We start from the raw sequence: 23,608 nt of genomic DNA on the forward strand, positions 1-23,608 counted from the left end.
AGAGGTTGAAAATATCAGTGAAGACACATGCCAATTGGTACGCACATGCTTTGAGTACACATCCTGGTACTCAAAATATACAACAACGAACTATATTCAGGAAGTACACAGAAATTCCAATTCTAATTACCGTAAAATGTCAAAGTGGATTTTGGTTTACTTTCTGAATTGACTGGAATGTAAATGGAACTGACCTCAACATTGGTTAGCACACTTGGACACAACCACACCTGGGATTTGAACTCATAACCTCTAGGATGCCATTAAGAGGAATTTCCTGCATTGCCAGCAGACATGTGGCCATGACAGAGATCAACCACAGATGTATTGGCAAGAATACATTTCTGCATTTTGCAAGTTGCCCGGAATCAAGTCGATAATTGTGTGATTGTCACGTGAAGTCTGATGTTATCAGATGTTGAGATTTTGCATCCCCATGTTGTCACATGTATTTCACATCAATTTCACATGAGATCATGTTCTCACATGTGCTAACATGTTGTCACATGTTAAATTTCATGTTGACATATGAACTTCACATTAAATCACATAAATCGCTCGATTAGTATGTGTTATTTTCATGAGGGAAACCTCAATGACACATACATGTCTTCACATTTTATTTTGGCCTAAAGTATAGTGCACCGAATGGGGGAATCAAGTGTCATTGGAAATTTCATCACTAAACGTTCAGAAAGTGTGGTACATAATGATCGAATTCCTTGGTCGTTATGAAAAGCAGCTGTGTGTGTTGGATTAGCAACCGTCTCTAATGTTGTTATAGACACAGCTCTAGTACACAAAGTCCTACAGGAGACACAACGTCGGATTGAGCACTTTGATGATGCTGTATTTTGTTGTTGTTCTCTTCTCTCTTTCGATCTCTAACAGAAACCACTGTGCGTATGTGGTCCAGAAGAACATCACGTGTACGATTGAGGACGGCATGGCCACCTACGTGAAGGCAGAGTACACCACCAAGTGCATCTGGGGTCAGAAGTGTCCTGTCGTCATGTAAGTCTACACTCTTCGAAAAAATATTCACATCCAATTTAATTCAATTCCAAAGATGTTTTGTTTTTACAATTCAATTCCCATTCAAAAAGTCCAAACAGTTGAATTCCAATTCAGTTCCAATTCCATGAGTTGAAGATTTTTTTTAATTGGAATGTAATGCTATGTAATTTCTTCACTTCATGAGTGAATTCAATCATTTCATTGGAATTTCAAATTCAATTGGAATTGACCCCAACCCTGATAGTTACTCAATTCAGACCCACCAGCCTCTGACACTACTTATCGTAACATGAGAGAGGATACATACAGGGACATAATAGATACTGATAGTAGCTAGCTTTCCATCCAGTTTGCAACATATTTTCATGCGAATATTCTATAATCTGAAACCCACCAGTGGTGTTTCCAACAAACTGGCTCATTGCAGATGAAAACATGCCAGTGATTACGTCTTGGTACTTTCGCTCTAGCCAACATCTCGCGGATACAGTGGTCTGCAGGTAGGCTAGTTTAGACGATGATATTATAGATAAGAGCCAGAATGTTTTTATTTGTAAAAACAGCAGCCAAGCATCGATCATCATGTCACTAGAATAAAACCCTTAATATTTATTGGAAAGGAGCATCAGGCTCATCACCTTGCACTTTCACCACCCTGTGAAGTTCATCGTAACTTATTTCATCTGTAGCCTAATAAACTGCATGGTAGGCCAATCCCTAGTCGTAGTAGGAGGACCACACACCATCACTCCACATTTACTCACCCCACAACTGTACACTTTCCGTATAGTTTTGACAGGCACAGCAAAGTAGGTGGTGTACCATGCATTGGGACTCATGTATATGTGCTGCCCTCTGGTGGTGTCAGTTTGTATTACTAGTTAACTCCACACTGTCCCTCCAGCTGCACTTCCAGCTGTGTTTGTAGTTAGTGGCTCTGTGACTCTGCTCAGGCCTCAAAGGTTGGAAAGTGTTAATGGTCTGCTAGTTTTCATAATAATTGGATTCTTGTCAAATTTGACCATTTATTTCCATCTCAGTGGATTATAAACAAACTCACATTATGGTTATTACAGAGGCCACCTTTTCAGTATACGTTTACAGTGAAATTGTGCTGTGTCCGTTTGTGTGCATGCATGAGTGCGTATGTGTTTGTGTGTCTATAGCTCATCTCTGTAATGAGTGTGTGAGCTGGGATGTCAGATTCTCTCTGATGTGACTGAAGCCTCTCAAAGGTCCTCTGTAGTGACATCACAGAGAGAAAGCATTTCTACTTTTTGTTAAATGTAGGGAATGAGATAGAAGCGAGAGAGGAAAGAGAGAGTAGAGAACACTATTCTTCAGTAGAAGAGTAGACACCTTAAGACATAACCGTCTCAGTGAGGTGAATGACCCTTGTAAACAATCCTTCATCTGAGAATGCATCATCATCATCATCACACTAAAGTGTCTCTTTATCTCCAAATCTACTGTTCATACCCTCCCCAGTATCAATATACAAACCTTGATCCTTTGATCTACCCTCTTATCTCCTCCCATCTCACTTTCTAAGATAGTCACTGACCTCTTGTTATCTTCTCTCCTCTCCATCCACTCCAGGTACCGGACCTTCTACAAGCCCAAGTATAAGGTGGGCTATAAGAGAATTACTGCGCTGGAGTGGAGGTGTTGTCCTGGCTACTCTGGGGAGAACTGCTACGATGGACCCACCACTCTGCCCCCTTTCAAAGGGGGTGCCCCACACCGACCAGGGATCAAGGGGTACCCCCATGGGCACCCCCAACCTCCCCTGATCCAAAAACCTGTCCCTGGTGGGGCTAATCTGGAGCCAGGGAGCCCCTTCCCAAATCAGCCTAATAGCAGACCCATCCCCACTGGACAACTGCCCACCGGGAACGGCAAATCCAACTATGGTGAGTCCAGACAGTGGGTGAAATATTTGCCCATTTATATTTTCAAACTGTGGTTCACTTCTCCCTCCCTTGCCCTGTGTAATAACGTTTTCTCTTTCTCTCTGGGTCATAAAGTTGGTGGAGACCGTCTCGATCGTATGGAGGAGGACCTGCTTCGTCTGACCCAGGATCTGGACATTCTGAACGGGGTGATGGCCAGCCTAGAAGACCGCCTGCACCTCTCTCTCCGGGAGGACACAAAAAATATGCTGGGCTCCTTGCTCTCCACCGTGCCCCGTCTTTCAGACACATCTGTTGGCTTTGGGGTGATCCCAGACGGGACCCCAGATGGCCTGGAGGGGGGAGAGGGACTGGCTGGGAGGGTGACAGAGGTAAAGGATGAGCTCAAAGCCAAAGGACATGTGCTTGAGGAGATACAGGTGGGTGCTACGGTTTTGTTAATGTTATTAGACTGGTTTATGCTAGCTTATGGAAATGTAGCAGATGTCTAAATCAATAATATCACTTTTGCTGATTGGTAACATTCTGAATCTCACACTGAGATTCTGAGACTGGGCTATTTCCACACAATGTCATTCATTTACAGTATCAAAGAATTTGAGGTGTTCCTAAAGCCAAACCATTGTCTTTCCTCAGGGCATGGTTCTGGGCCATGAAGGGCAGCTGAAAAAGTTGTTGGAAGCTGTGACTGGCAGGCCCATCACTGGGTCAGTCTCTCCCTCCACCCTGGAGGAGCTGCTGGATGCTAAACTAGCAGGTGTCCGCGCTGACATCCTGGACGGCTTTGAGAGGCGTCTGTCTGGCCTGGAGAACCACTGTGAGGAGAGGATAGGAGAGGTCCAGAGACAGTGCCATAATGAACACATGAACGGCCAGGAGCACATACAGCAGTCTCTGGACGGCAGAGAAACTGGACTGAGAGAGGAGCTGGGTACCCTGCAGGCCCAGATACAGGGACTGACCCTCACTGAGAGCTGCTGTGGACAGGTACCAATGAACTTTGGTGTTTCTCAATGCTACTGGACATGGCATGTTTTTATTGAGGCAACAGAAATGCATCAATACTTCAAACAGTAGCTACCACATCAAATGTTATGGGCATACACACCTTGAAAAATGCACTAGGAAAATTGGGTTACAGTTATTCAATGTAAATATGAAATATTATCTTCTAAATGGCTAAAACTTGTATATTACTCAAATATTTGCAAAATGTCTTATTGCTACACTGTATGCCTGACATGTGACTGTCCCAGCAGGTGAACAGCCTGTCGCAGAGGATGTTGATGCTGGAGGAGTCAGTGAAGGGCTTAAAAGAGTCCCAGCTGGAGCTTCAGGCTTCTCTCACTGACCAGACCATCCACTTTGAGACCCTGATAGAGGCCCGTCTGGAAGACATGGATGCCAGGCTCAATGTCACCGAGTCTGGGGACGTAGGGGTTGGCAAGGTGCCTGGGGGTCTGGATGGCTTCAAGACCCTGCTGAAGGACAATCTGAAGTCCCTGGAGGAGAGGGTGTTTGTGGCTTTGGAGGAGCTGAGTAACACCACCGCCCCAGCTCTGCTGAAGGGTCAGGTGATGCCCGCCCTGGAGACAGAGATTGAGTCGGTCAGGAGGAGGGTGGAAGGAGACCTGGACTGCATCCAGAGGAAACTCACAGACCTGGAGCTCCTCTGCACCTCCTCCTGCTCCCACGCCACTCCCCCTGGAGGAGGCGCACGGACAGGCCTAGTGGAGGAGTGTGAGACGGTGGAGAAGAAGGTGTCAGGCCGTCTGGACTCCCATGCTGACCAGCTGGACCGTCTCAATACCACCCTGCAGACCCTACTGAGCCGCATTGCCCAGGAGGACGAGGAAGGCTCTGTCCAGGGAGAGATCACCCTCCTCAAGATCAAAGTCAACTCAGTCAACCGCACCCTGAAGGGCCTGAGGGACTCTGTTAGCCTGTTCAGTAAGGAAGTGGGCCATGCTAATGCCACATGGACACACAGGGAGAATCAGCTAGCCACCCAGGTCCAGGGTATCACCCAGCTGGTGGGACACCAGGCCTACCTCCTGGGGGCCGGGGAGCACCGACTAGCCCAGCTGAAGGGGGAGCTGGTGAGCATGAGGAGGAGACTGGCTGGGGAGCTGCAGGGCTGCCGGAGTACGGCCCTGGGGGTGCAGAGGGAGGTGGAGGAGGTGGATAGTCGAGTGGCCCAGGTGGAGGGACAGTGTGGTAGCCTGGGGGAGCTGGCGGACAACCTGGAGAGGATCAGGACAGAGCTGGAGAGACACTCAGACTTGCACCTGTCACAGGTCAAAGGAATGATGGCCAGTCACTCCACACAGCTGGCCAAACTGAAGGGAGAAATGAAAGACTGTGCCGGAAAGGACTCAGCCAATCAGAGGGGAGACCAGTAACACTTGTGCTACGGAGAAAGACGTATGTCCTCTCATCTTCTGCTCTCCTTCATCTGCTCAAATGGGAAACTTGAGGACAGATTTATTCCTGCATTTTCAGATCAGTGAAGGAGAGGAGATGAGTAGAATAGGCCATTTGAAGCTATTGAAATGCACCCTTGGTTGTATAGTTGGGCAATATTTTCCCTCAAGTTTTTCTTCAAAAGGGGCATTTAGTTTTTTTCTTATAGTTTTGTTTTCACATTTTATATTGATATTAACTGACTTTTTAACTTATTTGAAGAAAAGATGACTTCATTGTTATACTGTATTAGACATATTTGTGAAAAATGAACAACAAAAACAAAGCAAATGATATCCCACTGGGCACAGACGTCAATTCAATGTCTATTCCACATTTGTTCAACGTAATTTGATTGAAATGAACTGGAAACAACGTTGATTCAACCAGTGGGTTGGGACTATGGGTTTCTACCCTGCAAGCACACTCACCTCTCTGTGTGGACTGTCCTTTAAAAATACTGTATGTCAATATGAAAGGTGCTATACATTTGGTTAACATTCATTTGAGTATTTCTCCTTAAAGGTCCCGAACATCATCAAAATGATTGTTGCTTCTACATTGATAAAGTTGGATCATAAAGTCACTGGTCCCCTCCCCCATGTCAAACGCTTGGATTCAGGAGGCAGGCCAGATACTCCTTCCTCTATCTCTGGACAGGCATAACCAAGGCTTTATGAAACGTCACATGAAGCAGGAAGTGTAAAGCCCCAACGGTAGCGTCTTATCATATCAACATATTATGTTCTGCCTTAAAACCGACATCACGTGCGCCTACGCCTTGATTTGGTCTTGTCAACAAACCATAAGCCAGTATCTCGCTCAAACAGAACGTATGAAGACATCAGATAGCCGTGGCTGCATTTCATTTCGGGTGGGCAGGCGGCAGCTTTACCAATTGGGGAGAACATTCGATGAGTCGTGCCAAGAAGCTCGTCCTGAAAACGGATGCCATCATAGACAGTGGATCTTGGAAGCGCTGACCGTAATGTAAGTATCAGAGTTTGATGTCTGACACGGTAGCCAACATTGTTGGAGATCATAGGCCTAACGTCAAATAATGAAACTGTGGCTGCTTTGACTTGTAAACTGTATATTTTCTATAACACAGCTGAGTCACTACAGTATATGGTTTTTATCTTTCATCCCTAAGCCCCCTGTGTCATTGGGGCTAGTCATGATGATTTTTTTTGGGGGGGGGGATTATAGTTATTCATTTCAAATCTGCATCAGTTGAGCAATTCACACACACTAAAATTCAAAATAAAACATTGAAAAGTTTCACAAAAACTGCGCAACCAAATATTGCATATTTCAAATAAAAAAACACCTTGTAGAATGAGAAAACAAATAGAAAACACATTGTAGAATGAGTAGATTGCTACATTAACAAATTGATAGAATCATAAAATACAATAAAATGCACTACCCATTTAACAAACATTTCCCCATTCAAAAACATTACAGGCTACGTAGAGAGGCTCCTAGGTCTCCTCTTCAATCTATCACCTTTGATCCAGCTCCACAGGCGAGGAAGCTGTGCGAGCTGTCCGTCGCAGGACACCTGTCTGCCCAGTGTGAGCTGTTGTCTCCCGCTTCAATCTTTAGGGTGACTGAAGACAAGTGGGTGACTGAAGCCTGCTTGATTGAAGTGGGGTATATGGGTTCCTCGCCCCTCCCCATCAATCTCTGTAGTTGTATTTCCTGAATCATAAGTAATTAACTTTCACGTGATATGATATCACATTTTGTTATACATTTTTTTTTTTAAGCATTCGGACAGGAGATGAGTGTTACAAATTACACAAATCAATGGGTCCTGCACACTGTAGGGTGGCCGGGTGCCTATATCAGGCACATGGCTCTAATTATGTATCTTCTGTCAAATTATGTCTCACCATTACTTCTCACCTTTAGTTCTCATGAGTGTTCTTGTTGATCTTTTTGCTATGCTGGCCTATCATAGAATATAAAATATATATCTGATCTTTACATACAATCTTGACCATATTGTCACTTATGATGCTAATGCAGAGGCACCAATAAATTGTCCAGTACACTTATTGTATGCTGTTTCCATGTACAGTCCCTTATGTCTATGGGTTGAGGCATACTATTTAGGCTTGGAATGACTTGTCCCATTGTTTACCTTGTTAACTGGCAGTGACCTCAAGGCCATTTCAAAGAGCGGTCATGAGTATATAGAATCTCTCTGCCCACTCAGACTGTTCTTAGGGTAAAAATATTCTGGGTGATGTTTTGGTCATTCAAAAGGCTATTTTTACTTTTAAAGTGTTTTGGTTTATTTTCTGGTCATTCTGATGTCAAAGACATAATATTAGTATGCTGAAGTGTTTTGGTAATAGCCTGGTCCAGATCGGATTGTGCTCTTACCAGGAAGTTGACATAATAGCAAAAACAGACTGGCACTTGTAAAAGAAAGAAAGAAAAGAAAATCTAATTTCTCATGTTCTGATGCAGTTCGAAGATTAACCAGCAGGAGGTATCAAATCCTCTGATAACAGAGATTTTATGGTTTGTTATTTAGTATTTCAGTGGTATTTTCAAAACAAAGGGAGGGTCAGGGACTAATCTCCCCCATTTCACAGAAGAAGACCATTTTTCCATGTCAGGTGGACTAGAGAGTAAACGGAGGGATAGGATTTGATTCAGTGCACGAGAGCTGCACTGTCGGCAGGTTTACTGCATCAGCACGTATCACAGACCACTGGTTCGAAGTCGCCAAAGATTAACTGTCAATCCTTGTTTTAAAGAATGGTTAGAAGTTGCCAAGATATTACAATGAGAACCAAAGATGCACTGTGAGTCCTTATTTTGGTGGAGTGAGAGAATTTCAATTTCTTTAGGTAACCTTTATTTAAGGATGCAGTCAGAGAAAGGATGGGCAGGCTACAGCTCTGACCTCTGACCTCTGACCGCTATCTTCCTCTTCTCCTTCCTCCTACCCCCTCTTTCTAGCCCTTTTCTGAACCAATCCCCCCCCCCCCCAAACTACACTATTCGGAAAAAAATGTTCTAGTGTATAATCTAGAACCTAAAAGAGTTATTCAGCTGTCCCCATAGAAGAACCCTTTGAAGAACCCTTTTGGGTTCCATGTAGAACCCTTTCCACAGAGTTCTACAGGGATCCAAAAGGATTATGCTATGGGAACAGCCTAGCAAATCTTTTTTTCTAAGTGTGTACAATAATTTCATGCAATATCTTCTACTGCAGGACAAGGGGAAAGCATTTGTCATTCCAAACTATTCAAGAATTCTGATTCCAAAGCTGATGGACAAATCCTCACGTTGCTCTTTATTTAAAATGAGTGATGAACTAATCATGTGAAAGTGTTACAGTATGTAGCTGGATGAGGTTGAGTAGTTCCATGACACCAGACAACCCTCAGATGACTCTTTATTTAAAATGAGTGATGAACTAATCATGTGAAAGTGTTACAGTATGTAGCTGGATGAGGTTGAGTAGTTCCATGACACCAGACAACCCTCAGATGACTCCTTATTTAAAATGAGTGATGAACTAATCATGTGAAAGTGTTACAGTATGTAGCTGGATGAGGTTGAGTAGTTCCATGACACCAGACAACCCTCAGATGACTCCTTATTTAAAATGAGTGAGGAACTAATCATGTGAAAGTGTTACAGTATGTAGCTGGATGAGGTTGAGTAGTTCCATGACACCAGACAACCCTCAGATGACTCCTTATTTAAAATGAGTGAGGAACTAATCATGTGAAAGTGTTACAGTATGTAGCTGGATGAGGTTGAGTAGTTCCATGACACCAGACAACCCTCAGATGACTCCTTATTTAAAATGAGTGAGGAACTAATCATGTGAAAGTGTTACAGTATGTAGCTGGATGAGGTTGAGTAGTTCCATGACACCAGATAACCCTCAGATGACTCCTTATTTAAAATGAGTGAGGAACTAATCATGTGAAAGTGTTACAGTACGTAGCTGGATGAGGTTGAGTAGTTCCATGACACCAGACAACCCTCAGCGAAACCATTCTAAACTCTTGTTCGTTAAGGTAGCATCTTTAGTGATTTAAGACCTTTTTGTTTATCTTTTCTATAATACAATACACAATAATATTGGACAATACAATTGGCCATTTATATGATATGCAATTTTTGTATTTAATTTAAATATATTAGCTGATGAACCATTTAAACTTTTTTGAAAACACTGAAATAAATTAGAGGTTTTTAAGGCTTGCCAGTTAGTCAGTGCTTACCTCTGCAACAGGTCACCTACCAGATTATCCAATATATTTCCTGTGTAATAATAGAGGTTAGCTGTACCAAGGCTGAGCAGCACTGGGCCCTTCATTTGGACTAGCCCAGAATGGATCAGAATGGGTCAGATCATGGCTCTGCTAGGACAGAGAGGAACCTGACAAGACAGGGGCCTTGAAGCACAGCGACTCACCTGGCTAAGCTTTGGGTTTACAACATACTAACACAAGATCAGTGAGAACAACAACCTAAACCCAAGTGTTCCCAGTCCTAGAACTCCAGGGCTGCAGCACTGTAAAGACCAACCAATGTCACTGACAGGCCAGAGAATACTGCATGTTCACTTTGTTTCCCAGGTCTAAGTCACTCTCTGGTTCAAGGCAAAGGAAGAGAACCAGTGGCTACAGGCCTCAAGAGCTGGGGTGGGGTTTACCCAGATCTGACACCAGGGGGCTTCAAACCCATTCCTTCAGGTCAGTACCACCACACGTTGTATTCCACCTCTTCCACCAGGCTTGTAAACCTTTCGACTTGTATTGGAACATTCTGGCCTACAAACTCAGCCAAAGACATTCTGAGCATGTCTCAGTGCTTGAAAACAAACCATCTTTTCATGCAAAAACAACAGTCTCTTGTGGATGGGCCCTGGCATTGACAGGCTCCGCCATTTCAATAAAACACACGGAGGAAGACTTTAGAAACTAGCACCTCCAAATTGGCTACAATAGGTAAACACGTACTCCAGGTTGGGTGATGTTAAAAAGAGGAAGGTTGGATGAACCAATAAGAGGGTACTTCCTGTAGCTATCTAAGTACAGATTGGTTTCCATGTAGCACGTAATTAGTGACTCTCCCAATCTGAGGTCTGGCATGTCAGCATCACTGATTACAGATCAGGAAATTGAAGTTGCCTAGTGGGAGGAAGTGACATCAAGAACATTCAGATTAGGCATCTCCTTCCACAATGTCTGTTCAGCAGATTAATAAACATCCCAAATCAACCCATAGACCCTAATCTCTATGTATTTCCGTAAATCTGGCAGGATTGGAAAGGTTTAAGCAATATGGCAGACAATCCAACTAGCAAATTAAAAGGCATGGTGGAGCTGTTACCATTTTGGTTATATTTATACAATTCCTTCAGATCTAAGTGTATAGAGTTTAGGGGCTAGCAGTTGATTTTGGACATCCTTCCACACAGTCTGGACTCTGACACTAAGTTTCAGTGCTTCAAACACAGCCTGTCTCACAGCAAGTCTCCTCATCATCACAATATCAACCACAACAAAACCCATCACAGGAAGTAATCCATAAAATAGTAAATAAATAAGGTCCTGTCATATTATCATGGGACCTGAAAATGAACGGTTATTGTCTTTTTCCCATCTGATACATCTGAAGAAAGTCAATGTTTCGACATGGTGATGTGTGTGAAATGAAGTAGCTGTATATGGAGGCTAAGGGAACTGCAACGCTCCGGGTGTCGTCGGTGTGGAGTCAGACGCAGGAAACAGAGAGTGCAATACTGTGCTCTTTAATGCACTCACGCAACACTGGGTGCTCAAAACCAAAATGCCCCAAACACGGGGGACGAAAATAGTACAGCTTAATACACGACCAGGAACAAACACGTTCCTCTACTACATAACCGAAGGTCACAATAAATATTCCCGCACAAAGAAACAGGCTGTCTAATAAAGCCCAACTAATGATTCACTAACAGGTGCTAACAATAAACATACAAGGAGGGGGAAGAAAGACAATCAGTGGCAGCTAATAGGCCGGCGACGACGACTGCCGAGCGTAGCTGTATATAGAGGCTAAGGGAACAGAGAGACATGGTGATGTGTGTGAAATTAAGTAGCTGTATAAGGAGGCTAAGGGAACAGAGAGACATGGTGATGTGTGTGAAATGAAGTAGCTGTATATAGAGGCTAAGGGAACAGAGAGACATGGTGATGTGTGTGAAATGAAGTAGCTGTATATAGAGGCTAAGGGAACAGAGAGTCATGGTGATGTGTGTGAAAGGAAGTAGCTGTATATAGAGGCTAAGGGAACAGAGAGACTTGGTGATGTGTGTGAAATGAAGTAGCCTCCAGCTATACCCCCTCTAGCACCAGGGTCAGCTGTACCCCTTCAAACATTCAACCTCCAGCTGTACCCCCTCTAGCACCAGGGTCAGCTGTACCCCTTCAAACATTCAACCTCCAGCTGCGTACCCCCTCTAGCACCAGGGTCAGCTGTACCCCTTCAAACATTCAACCTCCAGCTGTACCCCCTCTAGCACCAGGGTCAGCGTTAGAGGTCGACCGACTAAAGTTTTCATAACAATCGGAAATCAGTATTTTTGGATGCTGATTTGGCCGGTTAAAAAAAATCTATATATTTTTTTTGTACAACTTTATTTAATGAGGCAAGTCAGTTAAGAACACATTCTTATTTTCAATGACGGCCAGGAACGGTGGGTTAACTGCCTTGTTCAGGGGCAGAACGACACATTTTTACCTTTTCAGCTCAGGTATTCAATCTTGCAACTTTACAGTTAACTAGTCCAACGCTCTAACCACCTGCCTCACGAGGAGGTGTTACGCAAGTAAGAAGCCAAGGTAAGTTGCTAGCAAGCATTAAACTTATCTTATAAAAAACAATCAATCAATCATAATCACGAGTTATAACTACACATGGTTGGTGATATTACTAGTTTATCTAGCGTGTCCTGCGTTGCTTAAAATCGATGCGGTGCGCATTCGTGAAAAAGGACTGTCGTTGTTCCAACGTGTACCTAACCATAAACATCAATGCCTTTCTTAAAATCAATACAGGGAGTATATATTTTTAAACATGCATATTTAGCTACAAGGGTCTACAGTCAATCACGGATTACAAAAAGAGAACCAGCACCGTCACAGAACAGGATGTCTTGCTCCCAGGCAGACTAAATAACTTTTTTGCCCGCTTTGAGGACAATACAGTGCCACTGACACTACCCGCAACTAAAACTTGCGGACTCTCCTTCACTGCAGTCGAAGTGAGGAAAACATTTAAACGTGTCAACCCTCGCAAGGCTGCAGGCCCAGACGGCATCCCCAGCCGCGCCCTCAGAGCATGCGCAGACCAGCTGGCTGGTGTGTTTATGGACATATTCAATCAATCCCTATCCCAGTCTGGTGTTCCCACATGCTTCAAGAGGGCCACCATTGTTCCTGTTCCCAAGAAAGCTAAGGTAACTGAGCTAAATGACTACCGCCCCGTAGCACTCACTTCCGTCATCATGAAGTGCTTTGAGAGACTAGTCAAGGACCATATCACCTCCACCCTACCTGACACCCTAGACCCACTCCAATTTGCTTACCGCCCAAATAGGTCCACAGACGATGCAATCTCAACCACACTGCACACTGCCCTAACCCATCTGGACAAGAAGAATACCTATGTGAGAATGCTGTTCATCGACTACAGCTCGGCATTTAACACCATAGTGCCCTCCAAGCTCGTCATCAAGCTCGAGAGCCTGGGTCTCGACCCCGCCCCGTGCAACTGGATACTGGACTTCCTGACGGGCCGCCCCCAGGTGGTGAGGGTAGGCAACAACATCTCCACCCCGCTGATCCTCAACACTGGGGCCCCACAAGGGTGCGTTCTGAGCCCTCTCCTGTACTCCCTGTTCACCCACGACTGCGTGGCCACGCACCCCTCCAACTCAATCATCAAGTTTGCGGACGACACAACAGTGGTAGGCTTGATTACCAACAACGACGAGACGGCCTACAGGGAGGAGGTGAGGGCCCTCGGAGTGTGGTGTCAGGAAAATAACCTCACACTCAACGTCAACAAAACTAAGGAGGTGATTGTGGACTTCAGGAAACAGCAGAGGGAACACCCCCCTATCCATATCGATGGAACAGTAGTGGAGAGGGTAGTAAGTTTTAAGTTCCTCGGCGTACACATCACAGACAAACTGAATTGGTCCACCCACACAGACAGCATGGTGAAGAAGGCGCAGCAGCACCTCTTCAACCTCAGAAGGCTGAAGAAATCCAGCTTATCACCAAAAGCACTCACAAACTTCTACAGATGCACAATCGAGAGCATCCTGTCGGGCTGTATCACCGCCTGGTACGGCAACTGCTCCGCCCACAACCGTAAGGCTCTCCAGAGGGTAGTGAGGTCTGCACAACACATCACCGGGGGCAAACTACCTGCCCTCCAGGACACCTACACCACCCGATGTCACAGGAAGGCCATAAAGATCATCAAGGACAGCAACCACCCGAGCCACTGCCTGTTCACCCCGCTATCATCCAGAAGGCGAGGTCAGTACAGGTGCATCAAAGCTGGGACCGAGAGACTGAAAAACAGCTTCTATCTCAAGGCCATCAGACTGTTAAACAGCCACCACTAACATTGAGTGGCTGCTGCCAACACACTGACTCAACTCCAGCCACTTTAATAATGGGAATTGATGGGAAATGATGTAAAATATATCACTAGCCACTTTAAACAATGCTACGTAATATAATGTTCCCTACATTATTCATCTCATATGTATACGTATATACTGTACTCTATATCATCTACTGCATCCTTATGTAATACATGTATCACTAGCCACTTTAACTATGCCACTTTGTTTACATACTCATCTCATATGTATATACTGCACTCAATACCATCTACTGTATCTTGCCTATGCCGCTCTGTACCATCACTCATTCATATATCTTTATGTACATATTCTTTATCCCCTTACACTTGTGTCTATAAGGTAGTAGTTTTGGAATTGTTAGCTAGATTACTTGTTGGTTATTAGGGCATTGTCGGAACTAGAAGCACAAGCATTTCGCTACACTCGCACTAACATCTGCTAACCATGTGTATGTGACAAATACAATTTTATTTGATTTGAAGAAAGGTTAGCAGGCAATATTAACCAGGTTAAATTGTGTCACTTCGCATACAAGTCAGTCACACAGAATTTTGCGTAATTATGACACAACATTGAAGGTTGTGCAATGTAACAGCAATATTTAGACTTAGGGATGCCATCTGTTAGATAAAATACGGAACGATGCTGTATTTCACTGAAAGAATAAACGTTTTGTTTTCGAAATGATAGTTTCCGGATTCGACCATATTAATGACCTAAGGATCGTATTTCTGTGTGTTATTATGTTATAATTAAGTCTATGATTTGATAGAGCAGTCTGACTGAGCGATGGAAGGTAACAGCAGGATCGTAAAGCATTCATTCAAACAGCACTTTCGTGCATTTTGCCAGCAGCTCTTCGCAATGCTTCAAGCATTGAGCTGTTTATGACTTGAAGCCTATCAACTCCTGAGGTTAGGCTGGTGTAACCGATGTGAATGGCTAGCTAGTTTGCGGGGTGCCAAGCTAATAACTCGCTCCAAGACTTGGAGTAGTTGTTCCCCTTGCTCTGCATGGGTAACGCTGCTAAGAGGGTGGCTGTTGTCGATGTGTTCCTGGTTCGAGCCCAGGTAGCGGCGAGGAGAGGGATGGACGCTATACTGTTACACTGGCAATACTAAAGTACCTATAAGAACATCCAATAGTCAAAGGTATATGAAATACAAATCGTATAGAGTGAAATATTCATGTTAAAAGGAACCACCAGCTTTCATATGTTCTCATGTTCTGAGCGAGGAACTTAAACGTTAGCTTTCTTAGATGGCACATATTGCTCTTTTACAAACCAACACTGTTTTTGCATTATTTAAACCAAATTGAACATGTTACATTATTTATTTGAGGCTAAATTTATTTTATTGATGTATTATATTAAGTTAAAATAAGTGTTCATTCAGCATTGTTGTAATTGTCTTTATTACAAATAAATAAATAAATAAATAAATTGTCATCGGTCGACCTCTAGTCAGCGCACTCTCAAATGTTGTTTTTTTGCCATCATTGTAAGCCTGCCACACACACACACTATATGATACATCTATTAAACATAAGAATGGGTGAGTTATTCACAAACAGGCTCGTGGGAAGTGACAAAGAGCTCTTACAGGACCAGGGCACGAATAAGAATATAATAATCAATCATTTTGCTCTTTATTTAGCCATCTTACATTTAAAACATTATTTGTTCATCAAACATTATGAATAGCTCACCACAGGTTAATGAGAAGGGTGTGCTTGAAAGTATGCACATAACTCTGCAAGGTTGGGTTGTATTGGAGAGAGTCTCGGTCTTAAATCATTTTCCACACACACACACCATGCCTGTATTTAGTTTTCATGCTAGGGAGGGCCGAGAATCCACTCTCACGTAGATACATGGTTGCAAAGGGCATCAGTGTCTTAACAGCATGATTTGCCAAGACAAGAAACTCTGAGTGCAGCACTATCCAAACATCTGGCAGTGGCTTCTGATTAAATTCAATTTTCACAGAACCGCTTATTTCGATGAGGCTCTCTGTTCAGATATCAGATAACGAATCCAGTTGTTTGTGTCATCTGTGAAAGTACCTGTGTAACTGAGCAACCAACTCATTCAGGTGCTTCGCTATATTACATTTGACATTGTCCGTAAGCTTGAGCTTTGTTTTGTTCTATTCCCCAGAGATATAGGTCTAATTTCTTGATCCTTGGCTCTACGATGGAGTAGACAGTGAGATGGGGAGTATAAACCAATTTGAAAGAATAGTTTCAATAGAATGTTTTGATATTCTCTGTGAAATATGTTTAGATATGTGTGTTAAGAATAATTGGTAAAAGTAATCATTTATCATGTCGTTAATGAACTGAACTAAACTGTTGTTCTGATCTGTTCTTTCGAGGTTATCATAAAAAGTGACATCAGACGGTATCTTAATGCATGGAAGAGATCATTTGGACCGAATGGTGTGTGTACCTCAAAACCCCCTGTACCTGGCTGAAGAAGAGAGACAAAGGCATTGAAGGAGGCTTTCCAAACCACTTCTACCGAGAGAAAAGAACCAAGACAGAAATTGGTGTACAGTATCAGATCTAAGCTATCAACTGCTTTTCTTTCATGGTTCTGTCATACTGTGGTGAGTCCACTTGGAGTGATCATGGAGAAAGATCTGTTCTAACATTTTCTTATGATGCTGGTATATTGGTTGACGAATGGACAAGACATGAGTGGTAAAGATGAGACATTGAAATTGGGACATTATCATGGGCCGTCCATTTTGAACTGTATAGCTATCTGAAGAAAAACGAAGATGCCAGAAGATGCTGTGCCTGTGTAAGGGGGGTTTAATCAAACTGTGCCATTAAAATTGTTTATACTTTTGTGGTATCAGATTGATTGAAGAGGTCTACACCATGTAAATTGTAGTAATTTAGATTAAGAATGCATTGAGATACTGATCTGTATTAATATCATGATTAAAAAAGTTAATAGTAGAATTATGGGATGATTATACTGTATGTAAATCTGCTAATATTGATGTGTGTTAAATGACCCATTTGAATCACTGAGGAATGTTGGATAAATAGTTGGGTTGTTACTTATGATTTGGAATATGAATGATTTCACTGCCCTATTCTCTATTCCTGAGTATATTTCTGAGCATGAGGACTTAGAGGGATGTCTGTCCTATATGTTGTGAGGAGGCCTGTGTTTAGACACTGTTTCTCATGTAACGTAAAGAGCATAAATATGTTAAGTTTTTATTCTCCTCAAATGGATTATTCTATATGTTTAAACAGGTGCAAGTCTGTATTATGGTATAAACATTGTAAACTCAGTTTCTGACAGGCGAATACTTACATTGAAGGGATTTGATTCTTTATTATCTTTAAAATTTGATTATGGATTTTTTAATTGTATTATATACTCTACTGTTAGTAAGGTGCCATGTTACTATTCTGATTCTTCAGAAGTGACTGAGTCCCTTGAGAGGGGAATGTTGTGGAATTATCAGAATTAGTTGAGTAACATAGTTAAGATGTGTTATTTTCATGATATGCTTATGAGTTATTTCTCATAAGAATGTATTTTGTTGTACTATAGTGGTGGCCATTGGCCATTGTGTGTGTGTGGTTTGCTCCCATGATTTGGTAAATAGAGGAAATTTCCACGGCAGACACCAAGGAACTTAAGCGCTCCCTACAGCCCCGTCAATGAGAATGGGGGTGTGCTGCTCGGTCCTCCTTTTCCTGAAGTCCATAATCATCTCCTTTCGCTTGATCACGTTGAGGGAGAGGTTGTTGTCCTGCCACCACACGGCGAGGTCTCTGACCTCCTCCCTATAGGCTGTCTCATTGTTGTCCGTGATCATGCCTACCACTGTTGTGTCATTGGCAAACTTAATGATGGTGTTGGAGTCGTGCCTGACCATGCAGTCATGAGTGAACAGGGAGTACAGGGGGGGGGGGGGGGGGGACTGAGCACTTACCCCTGAGGGGCCCCTGTGTTGAGGATCAATGTGGCGGATGTGTTGTTACCTACTCTTACCACCTGGTGCTGGCCCTTCAAGGAAGTCCAGGATACAGTTGTAGAGGCAGGTGTTTTGTCCCGGGGTTCTTAGCTTAGTGATGAGCTTTGAGGGCACTGTGTTGTTTAGAACGCCCTCGCTGCAGCCAATGAATAGCAGTCTAACATAGGGCTTCATTTTGTCCAGGTGGGAAAGGGCAGTGTGGAGTGCAATAGAGATTGCATAATTCATGGATCTGTTGGGGCGGTATGCAAATTGGAGTGGGTCTAGGGTTTCTGGGATAATGGTGTTGATGTGAGCCATGACCAGCCTTTCAAAGCACATCATGGCTACAGATGTGAATGCTATGGGTCGGTCGTCATTTTTGGCAGGTTACCTTAGTGGTCTTGGGCACAGGGACTGTGTGCTTGAAACATGTTGTTATTACAGACTCAGTCAGGGAGAGGTTGAAAATGTCAGTAAAGTCAACTTGCCAGTTGATCAGCGTATTCTCCGAGTACACACCCTGGTAATCCGTCTGGCCCTGCAGCCTTGTGAATGTTGACCTGTTTAAAAAGTCTTACTCACATTGGCTGCGGAGGTCATTATAACGCAGTCGTCCGGAATAGCTGATGCTCTCATGCATGTTTCAGTGTTACTTGCCTCGAAGTGAGCATAGAAGTAATTTAGCTCGTCTGGTAGACTATTGTGGGCAGCTCGCGGCTCTGCTTCCCTTTGTAGTCTGTAATAGTGCTTTGCCTGTTTCATGGTTCGTCAGAGGGCATGGCGGGATTTCTTTTAAGCTTCCGGGTTAGAGACCCGCGACTTTGAAAGCAGCAGCTCTACCCCTTATCTCAGTGCGGATGTTGCCTGTAATCCATGGCTTCTGGTTGGGGTATGTCTGTTGGGTATCACTGTGGGGATGACATCATCGATGCACTTATTGATGAAGCCAATGCCTGATGTGATGTACTCCTCAATGCCATCGGAAGAATCCCGGAACATATTCCAGTCTGTGATAGCAAAACAGTCCTGTAGCTTAGCATCTGCTTCATCTGACCACTTTTTTATTGATCTAGTCACTGGTGCTTCCTGCTTTATTTTTGCTTGTAAGCAGGAATCAGAAGGATATAATTCAGATTTGCCAAATGGAGGGCGAGGGAGAGCTTTGTACGCCTCTCTGTGTGTGGAGTATAGGTGGTCCAGAGTTTTTTTCCCTCTGGTTGCACATTTAACATGCTGATAGAAATTAGGTAAAACGGTTTTAAGTTTCCCTGCATTGAAGTCCCCGGCCACTAGGAGCACCGCCTCTGGATGAGCGTTTTCCTGTTTCCTTATGGCCGTATACAGCTCATTGAATGTGGCCCTACTGCCAGCGTCGGTTTGTGGTGACAAATAGACAGCTACGAAGAATATAGATGAAAAAATAGTGAGGGCTACAGCTTATCATGAGATATTCTACCTCAGGTAAGACTTCCTTAGATTTTGTGCACCAGCTGTTGTTTACAAATATACACAGACCGCCAACCCTTGTCTTTCCAGATCTATGTTATACATGTCGTCGTTCAGCCAAGACTCGGTGAAACAGTTTTTAAAGAGATGGGTGGGGCTAAAGCTTAACAGGGTGTGAACGATGCTGGGTGAAATGGGTGTAGAGAAGGAAGAGATCTCCAGTAAGTGTACCAAAACATTCACAGGCCATTTTCTCAAAAGTGGGGTTTATAAGTTGATCAACTTTCAAAGCAAAATTACTTCGACATTGTTCCTCAATTGCAGGGTATTATATACCATTTTTAGCTCTGAGTCTTTAGTTTTGTCCAATGTAAAAAATAAATAAAAAATGTTGCTACATGAGACCGAATCCAGGTGGTCGGTCACATATGGTGTTTAGTTTAGGCTGCTATGGTGTTCACTTTGAACCAGGTCCAAATGTAGCATGCCATGGGTCTAGCTGTTATCCCAGTCTAAATATAGCCCAGAATGTCCTGGTGATGCTGGGTGATGAGGGGTGCTGTGAGTCCCTTGCACATGACACAGAGGAGCCCACTGTCTCTGAGGGAAACCCACGGCACGAGGTGCAGCACGCATCACCGGCACATACACATACTGCACGGACACACGCTGCACAGGCACACACACATGCTGCAAAGGCACACGCCCATTGCATACACACACACACCCATTTGCTGCACACAAAACACTCGGCACACAGAGCAGTGACCTAGCTGCACTTCTTAGATTAGAAAATAATTAATTGGTATAATTATTAGGATGAAAGCTCCACCTAGCATTATGGTAGAGTAATGTTCCATCCCAAATCTACCCCTAAAGTTTACATCAATTTATACGCAACTGCTGTATTGTTATGGCAACCCTTTATCATCCATGACTCAATAACCAATCAGACTGCTGTATTGTATGCCTGTGTATTGTTATGGCAACCCTGTATCATCCATGTCTCAATAACCAACCAGACTGCTGTATTGTATGCCTGTGTATTGTTATGGCAACCCTTTATCATCCATGTCTCAATAACCAATGACTGCTGTATTGTATGCCTGTGTATTGTTATGGCAACCCTGTATCATCCATGACTCAATAACCAATCAGACTGCTGTATTGTATGCCTGTGTATAGTTATGGCAACCCTTTATCATCCATGTCTCAATAACCAATGACTGCTGTATTGTATGCCTGTGTATTGTTATGGCAACCCTGTATCATCCACGTCTCAATAACCAATCAGACTGCTGTATTGTATGCCTGTGTATAGTTATGGCAACCCTTTATCATCCATGTCTCAATAACCAATCAGACTGCTGTACTTTATTGTTCACACCAAATCCGATCATATTATGACAAATTATTTGATGAATCAAATATATTGTTGCCATGCTGACAATACTGTATGTATATTATGTATTGGTCACTTATACGCTACTATAATTTAAAATGTAATATTATTTAAAGACAAATAGGATGCCTTATATTTAGTACTTATTTTGTCCGAAGTGAAGTCCAACAAGCTGTGGTCTGTAGGTACCTACCACCCTCTGCTGGTCACAAGGACAGATTGCAATTGCATTCAAGGTGAGCGTCGATATCACAGGTATCTACGTCTGAAATTAGAAAAACTAAAATGTAAATGTATTCCTACTTGTCATAAATTATGGAAAATCTACAATGTGCGTATACATGTGATGATTAAGTTTTGCGCCACCACAGAATTGTGAAGACATTTAATTAACTTAATTCACAATCCTCCTTTTTCTCCCACCAAAGCATTCATTTGATGGGGTAACTAGCCTACCCTTATGGTAAACTTTACACCACTCCAGCCGACGCTTGGCATTGAGCACTCGGCCATAGAAACATCTCATGAAACTCCCGATGAACAGTTCTTGTGCTGATTTTACACGTTTCAGCACTCCACAGTCCCATTCTGTGAGCTTGTGTTGCCTACCACTTCACAGCTGAGCCATTGTTGCTCCTAGACATTTCCACTTCACAATAACAGCACTTAGAGTTGACCGCGGCAGCAAGAAGCAGGGCAGACATTTGACGAACTGTTGGAAAGGTGGAATCCTATGACCGTGCCACGTTAAAAGTCACTGAGATCTTCAGTAAGGCCATTGCACTTCCAATGTTACCTATGGAGATTGCATGGCTGTGTGATCAATTTTATACACCTGTCAGCAACGGGTGTCGCTGAAATAGCCTAATCCACTCATTTGAAGGGGTGTCCACACATTGTGTATACATACACACACAACCGTTCAAAAGTTTTGCGTCACTTAGAAATATCCTTGTTTTTTTTCTTGTCCATTAAAATAACATCAAAATGATCAGAAATACTGTAGACATTGTTAATGTTGTAAATTACCTTTGTAGCTGGAAATGGCAGATTATTTATGGAATATCTACATAGGTGTACAGAGGCCCCTTATCAGCAACCATCACTCCTGTGTTCCAATGGCACGTTGTGTTAGCTAATCGAAGTTCATCATTTTAAAAGGCTAATTCATCATTACAAAACCCTTTTTAAATTATGTTAGCACAGCTGAAAACTGTTCTTCTGATTAAAGAAGCAATAAAACTGGCCTTCTGTAGACTAGTTGAGTATCTGGAGCATCAGCATTTCTGGGTTGATTACAGGCTGAAAAGGGCCAGAAACAAATACATATCTTCTGAAACTTGTCCGTCTATTCTTGTTCTGAGAAATGAAGGCTATTCCATGAAAGAAATTGCCAAGAAACTGAAGATCTTGTATAACGCTGAGTACTACTCCCTTCACAGAACAGCGCAAACTGGCTCTAACCGGAATAGAAAGAGGAGTGGGAGGCTCCGGTGCACAACTGAGCAAGAGGACAAGTACATTAGAGTGTCTAGTTTGAGAAACAGACTCCTCACAAGTCCTCAACTGGCAGCTTCATTAAATAGTACCCACAAAACACCAGTCTCAATGTCAACAGTGAAGACTCGACTCCGGGACTGTGGATGCTGGCCATCCACAAGTAACTTCCAGTTACCCCGGTACTTTTCTGAAAACAACATTTCATTAAATAACAAAAAAAGTTTTTAAAAACTAGCCACTTATTTGCCTTCATAGTTTGTTTTTTCATCATATCACATTTTTACCAAACTTAGCTTTTTTTGCATCAGCATTTGAACATATTTCTTAGGGTGTCTAGTTACACCATGTTACCCTACCTGCTGCCACATTTATGTCCAAATCTAGCCTATTATGCTGTAGGATTACACTAGTATTTTTAACATGATCATTTCAGAACAAATATCAGAGATCGCCAGCTCATAGTTTCAATCTTTCTGCCGCTTCCTGCAGTCTCTCCCTGTTTGTTATTTTAATAATATAAATTATTTTGAGGTGATGAATAACAATGGGTAATTTCCTCTATTCTAATTCATGTATGATTATCATGCAAGCAATAGGTCTACTGTGATTTAGTTTAGAGAGATAATGTCGTCATTCTGGCTAATTGAGCTGGTATAATTGACATTTTGTAACCACAATTTTGTAACCACTCCTTCTTTCATTTAGGACTAATTGGAAAAGCTGTTCAAAAGAGGACATTGCATTCCTTTTTTTTTGTACTCCCTGAAGAAGGCCATGCAGCCGAAACGCGTCTGTGTTTTAACACTTTTTTTTCTATTGAACATACCATTCTAATAAAGGCATTTTAATTAATTATATGAAGAGTGACTTGGTCCTCCTTTCTTTTTGATGACCAAGATATATTAATGTTGTATTTTTCATTATTCTTACAAGTTTTACCATCTCAATTGGGTTGAAGTCGGGGGATTGTGGAAGCCAGGTCATCTGATGCAGCACTCCATCACTCTCCTTCTTGGTAAAAGAGCCCTAACACAGCCTGGAGGTGTGTTTTGGGTCATTGTCCTGTTGAAAAACAAATGATAGTCCCACTAAGCACAAACCAGATGGGCTTGCGTATCGCTGCAGAAAGATGTGGTAGCCATGCTGGTTTAGTTTGTCTTCAATTCTAAATACATTACAGACAGTGTCACCA

At 42.9% G+C, this 23,608-nt stretch overlaps 1 protein-coding gene across 5 annotated transcripts in view; it reads left to right on the forward strand.

The window, feature by feature from the left end:
* The window catches only part of LOC124041684 (EMILIN-3-like), an 81,401-nt gene extending 63,652 nt beyond the window's left edge, over positions 1 to 17,749 (forward strand). For 3 of the 5 annotated variants that reach the window (XM_046359554.1, XM_046359557.1, XM_046359553.1), the window contains 6 exons: positions 892 to 1,014; positions 2,617 to 2,930; positions 3,045 to 3,349; positions 3,567 to 3,917; positions 4,187 to 6,383; positions 6,861 to 7,392. In XM_046359554.1, the coding sequence (XP_046215510.1) occupies positions 892 to 1,014; positions 2,617 to 2,930; positions 3,045 to 3,349; positions 3,567 to 3,917; positions 4,187 to 5,332 (2,239 nt within the window). In that variant the 3' untranslated portion in view covers positions 5,333 to 6,383; positions 6,861 to 7,392. Of the gene's footprint in view, positions 1 to 891; positions 1,015 to 2,616; positions 2,931 to 3,044; positions 3,350 to 3,566; positions 3,918 to 4,186; positions 6,384 to 6,860; positions 7,393 to 10,009; positions 10,127 to 16,240 lie in introns of those variants that run through there. The other 2 variants (XM_046359555.1, XM_046359556.1) reach the window with 2 other exon arrangements.
* Positions 17,750 to 23,608: the final 5,859 nt, after the last annotated feature.

Source organism: Oncorhynchus gorbuscha, linkage group LG08 (genome assembly GCF_021184085.1).
Source record: "Oncorhynchus gorbuscha isolate QuinsamMale2020 ecotype Even-year linkage group LG08, OgorEven_v1.0, whole genome shotgun sequence".
In the NCBI taxonomy this organism is placed as follows: domain Eukaryota; kingdom Metazoa; phylum Chordata; class Actinopteri; order Salmoniformes; family Salmonidae; genus Oncorhynchus; species Oncorhynchus gorbuscha.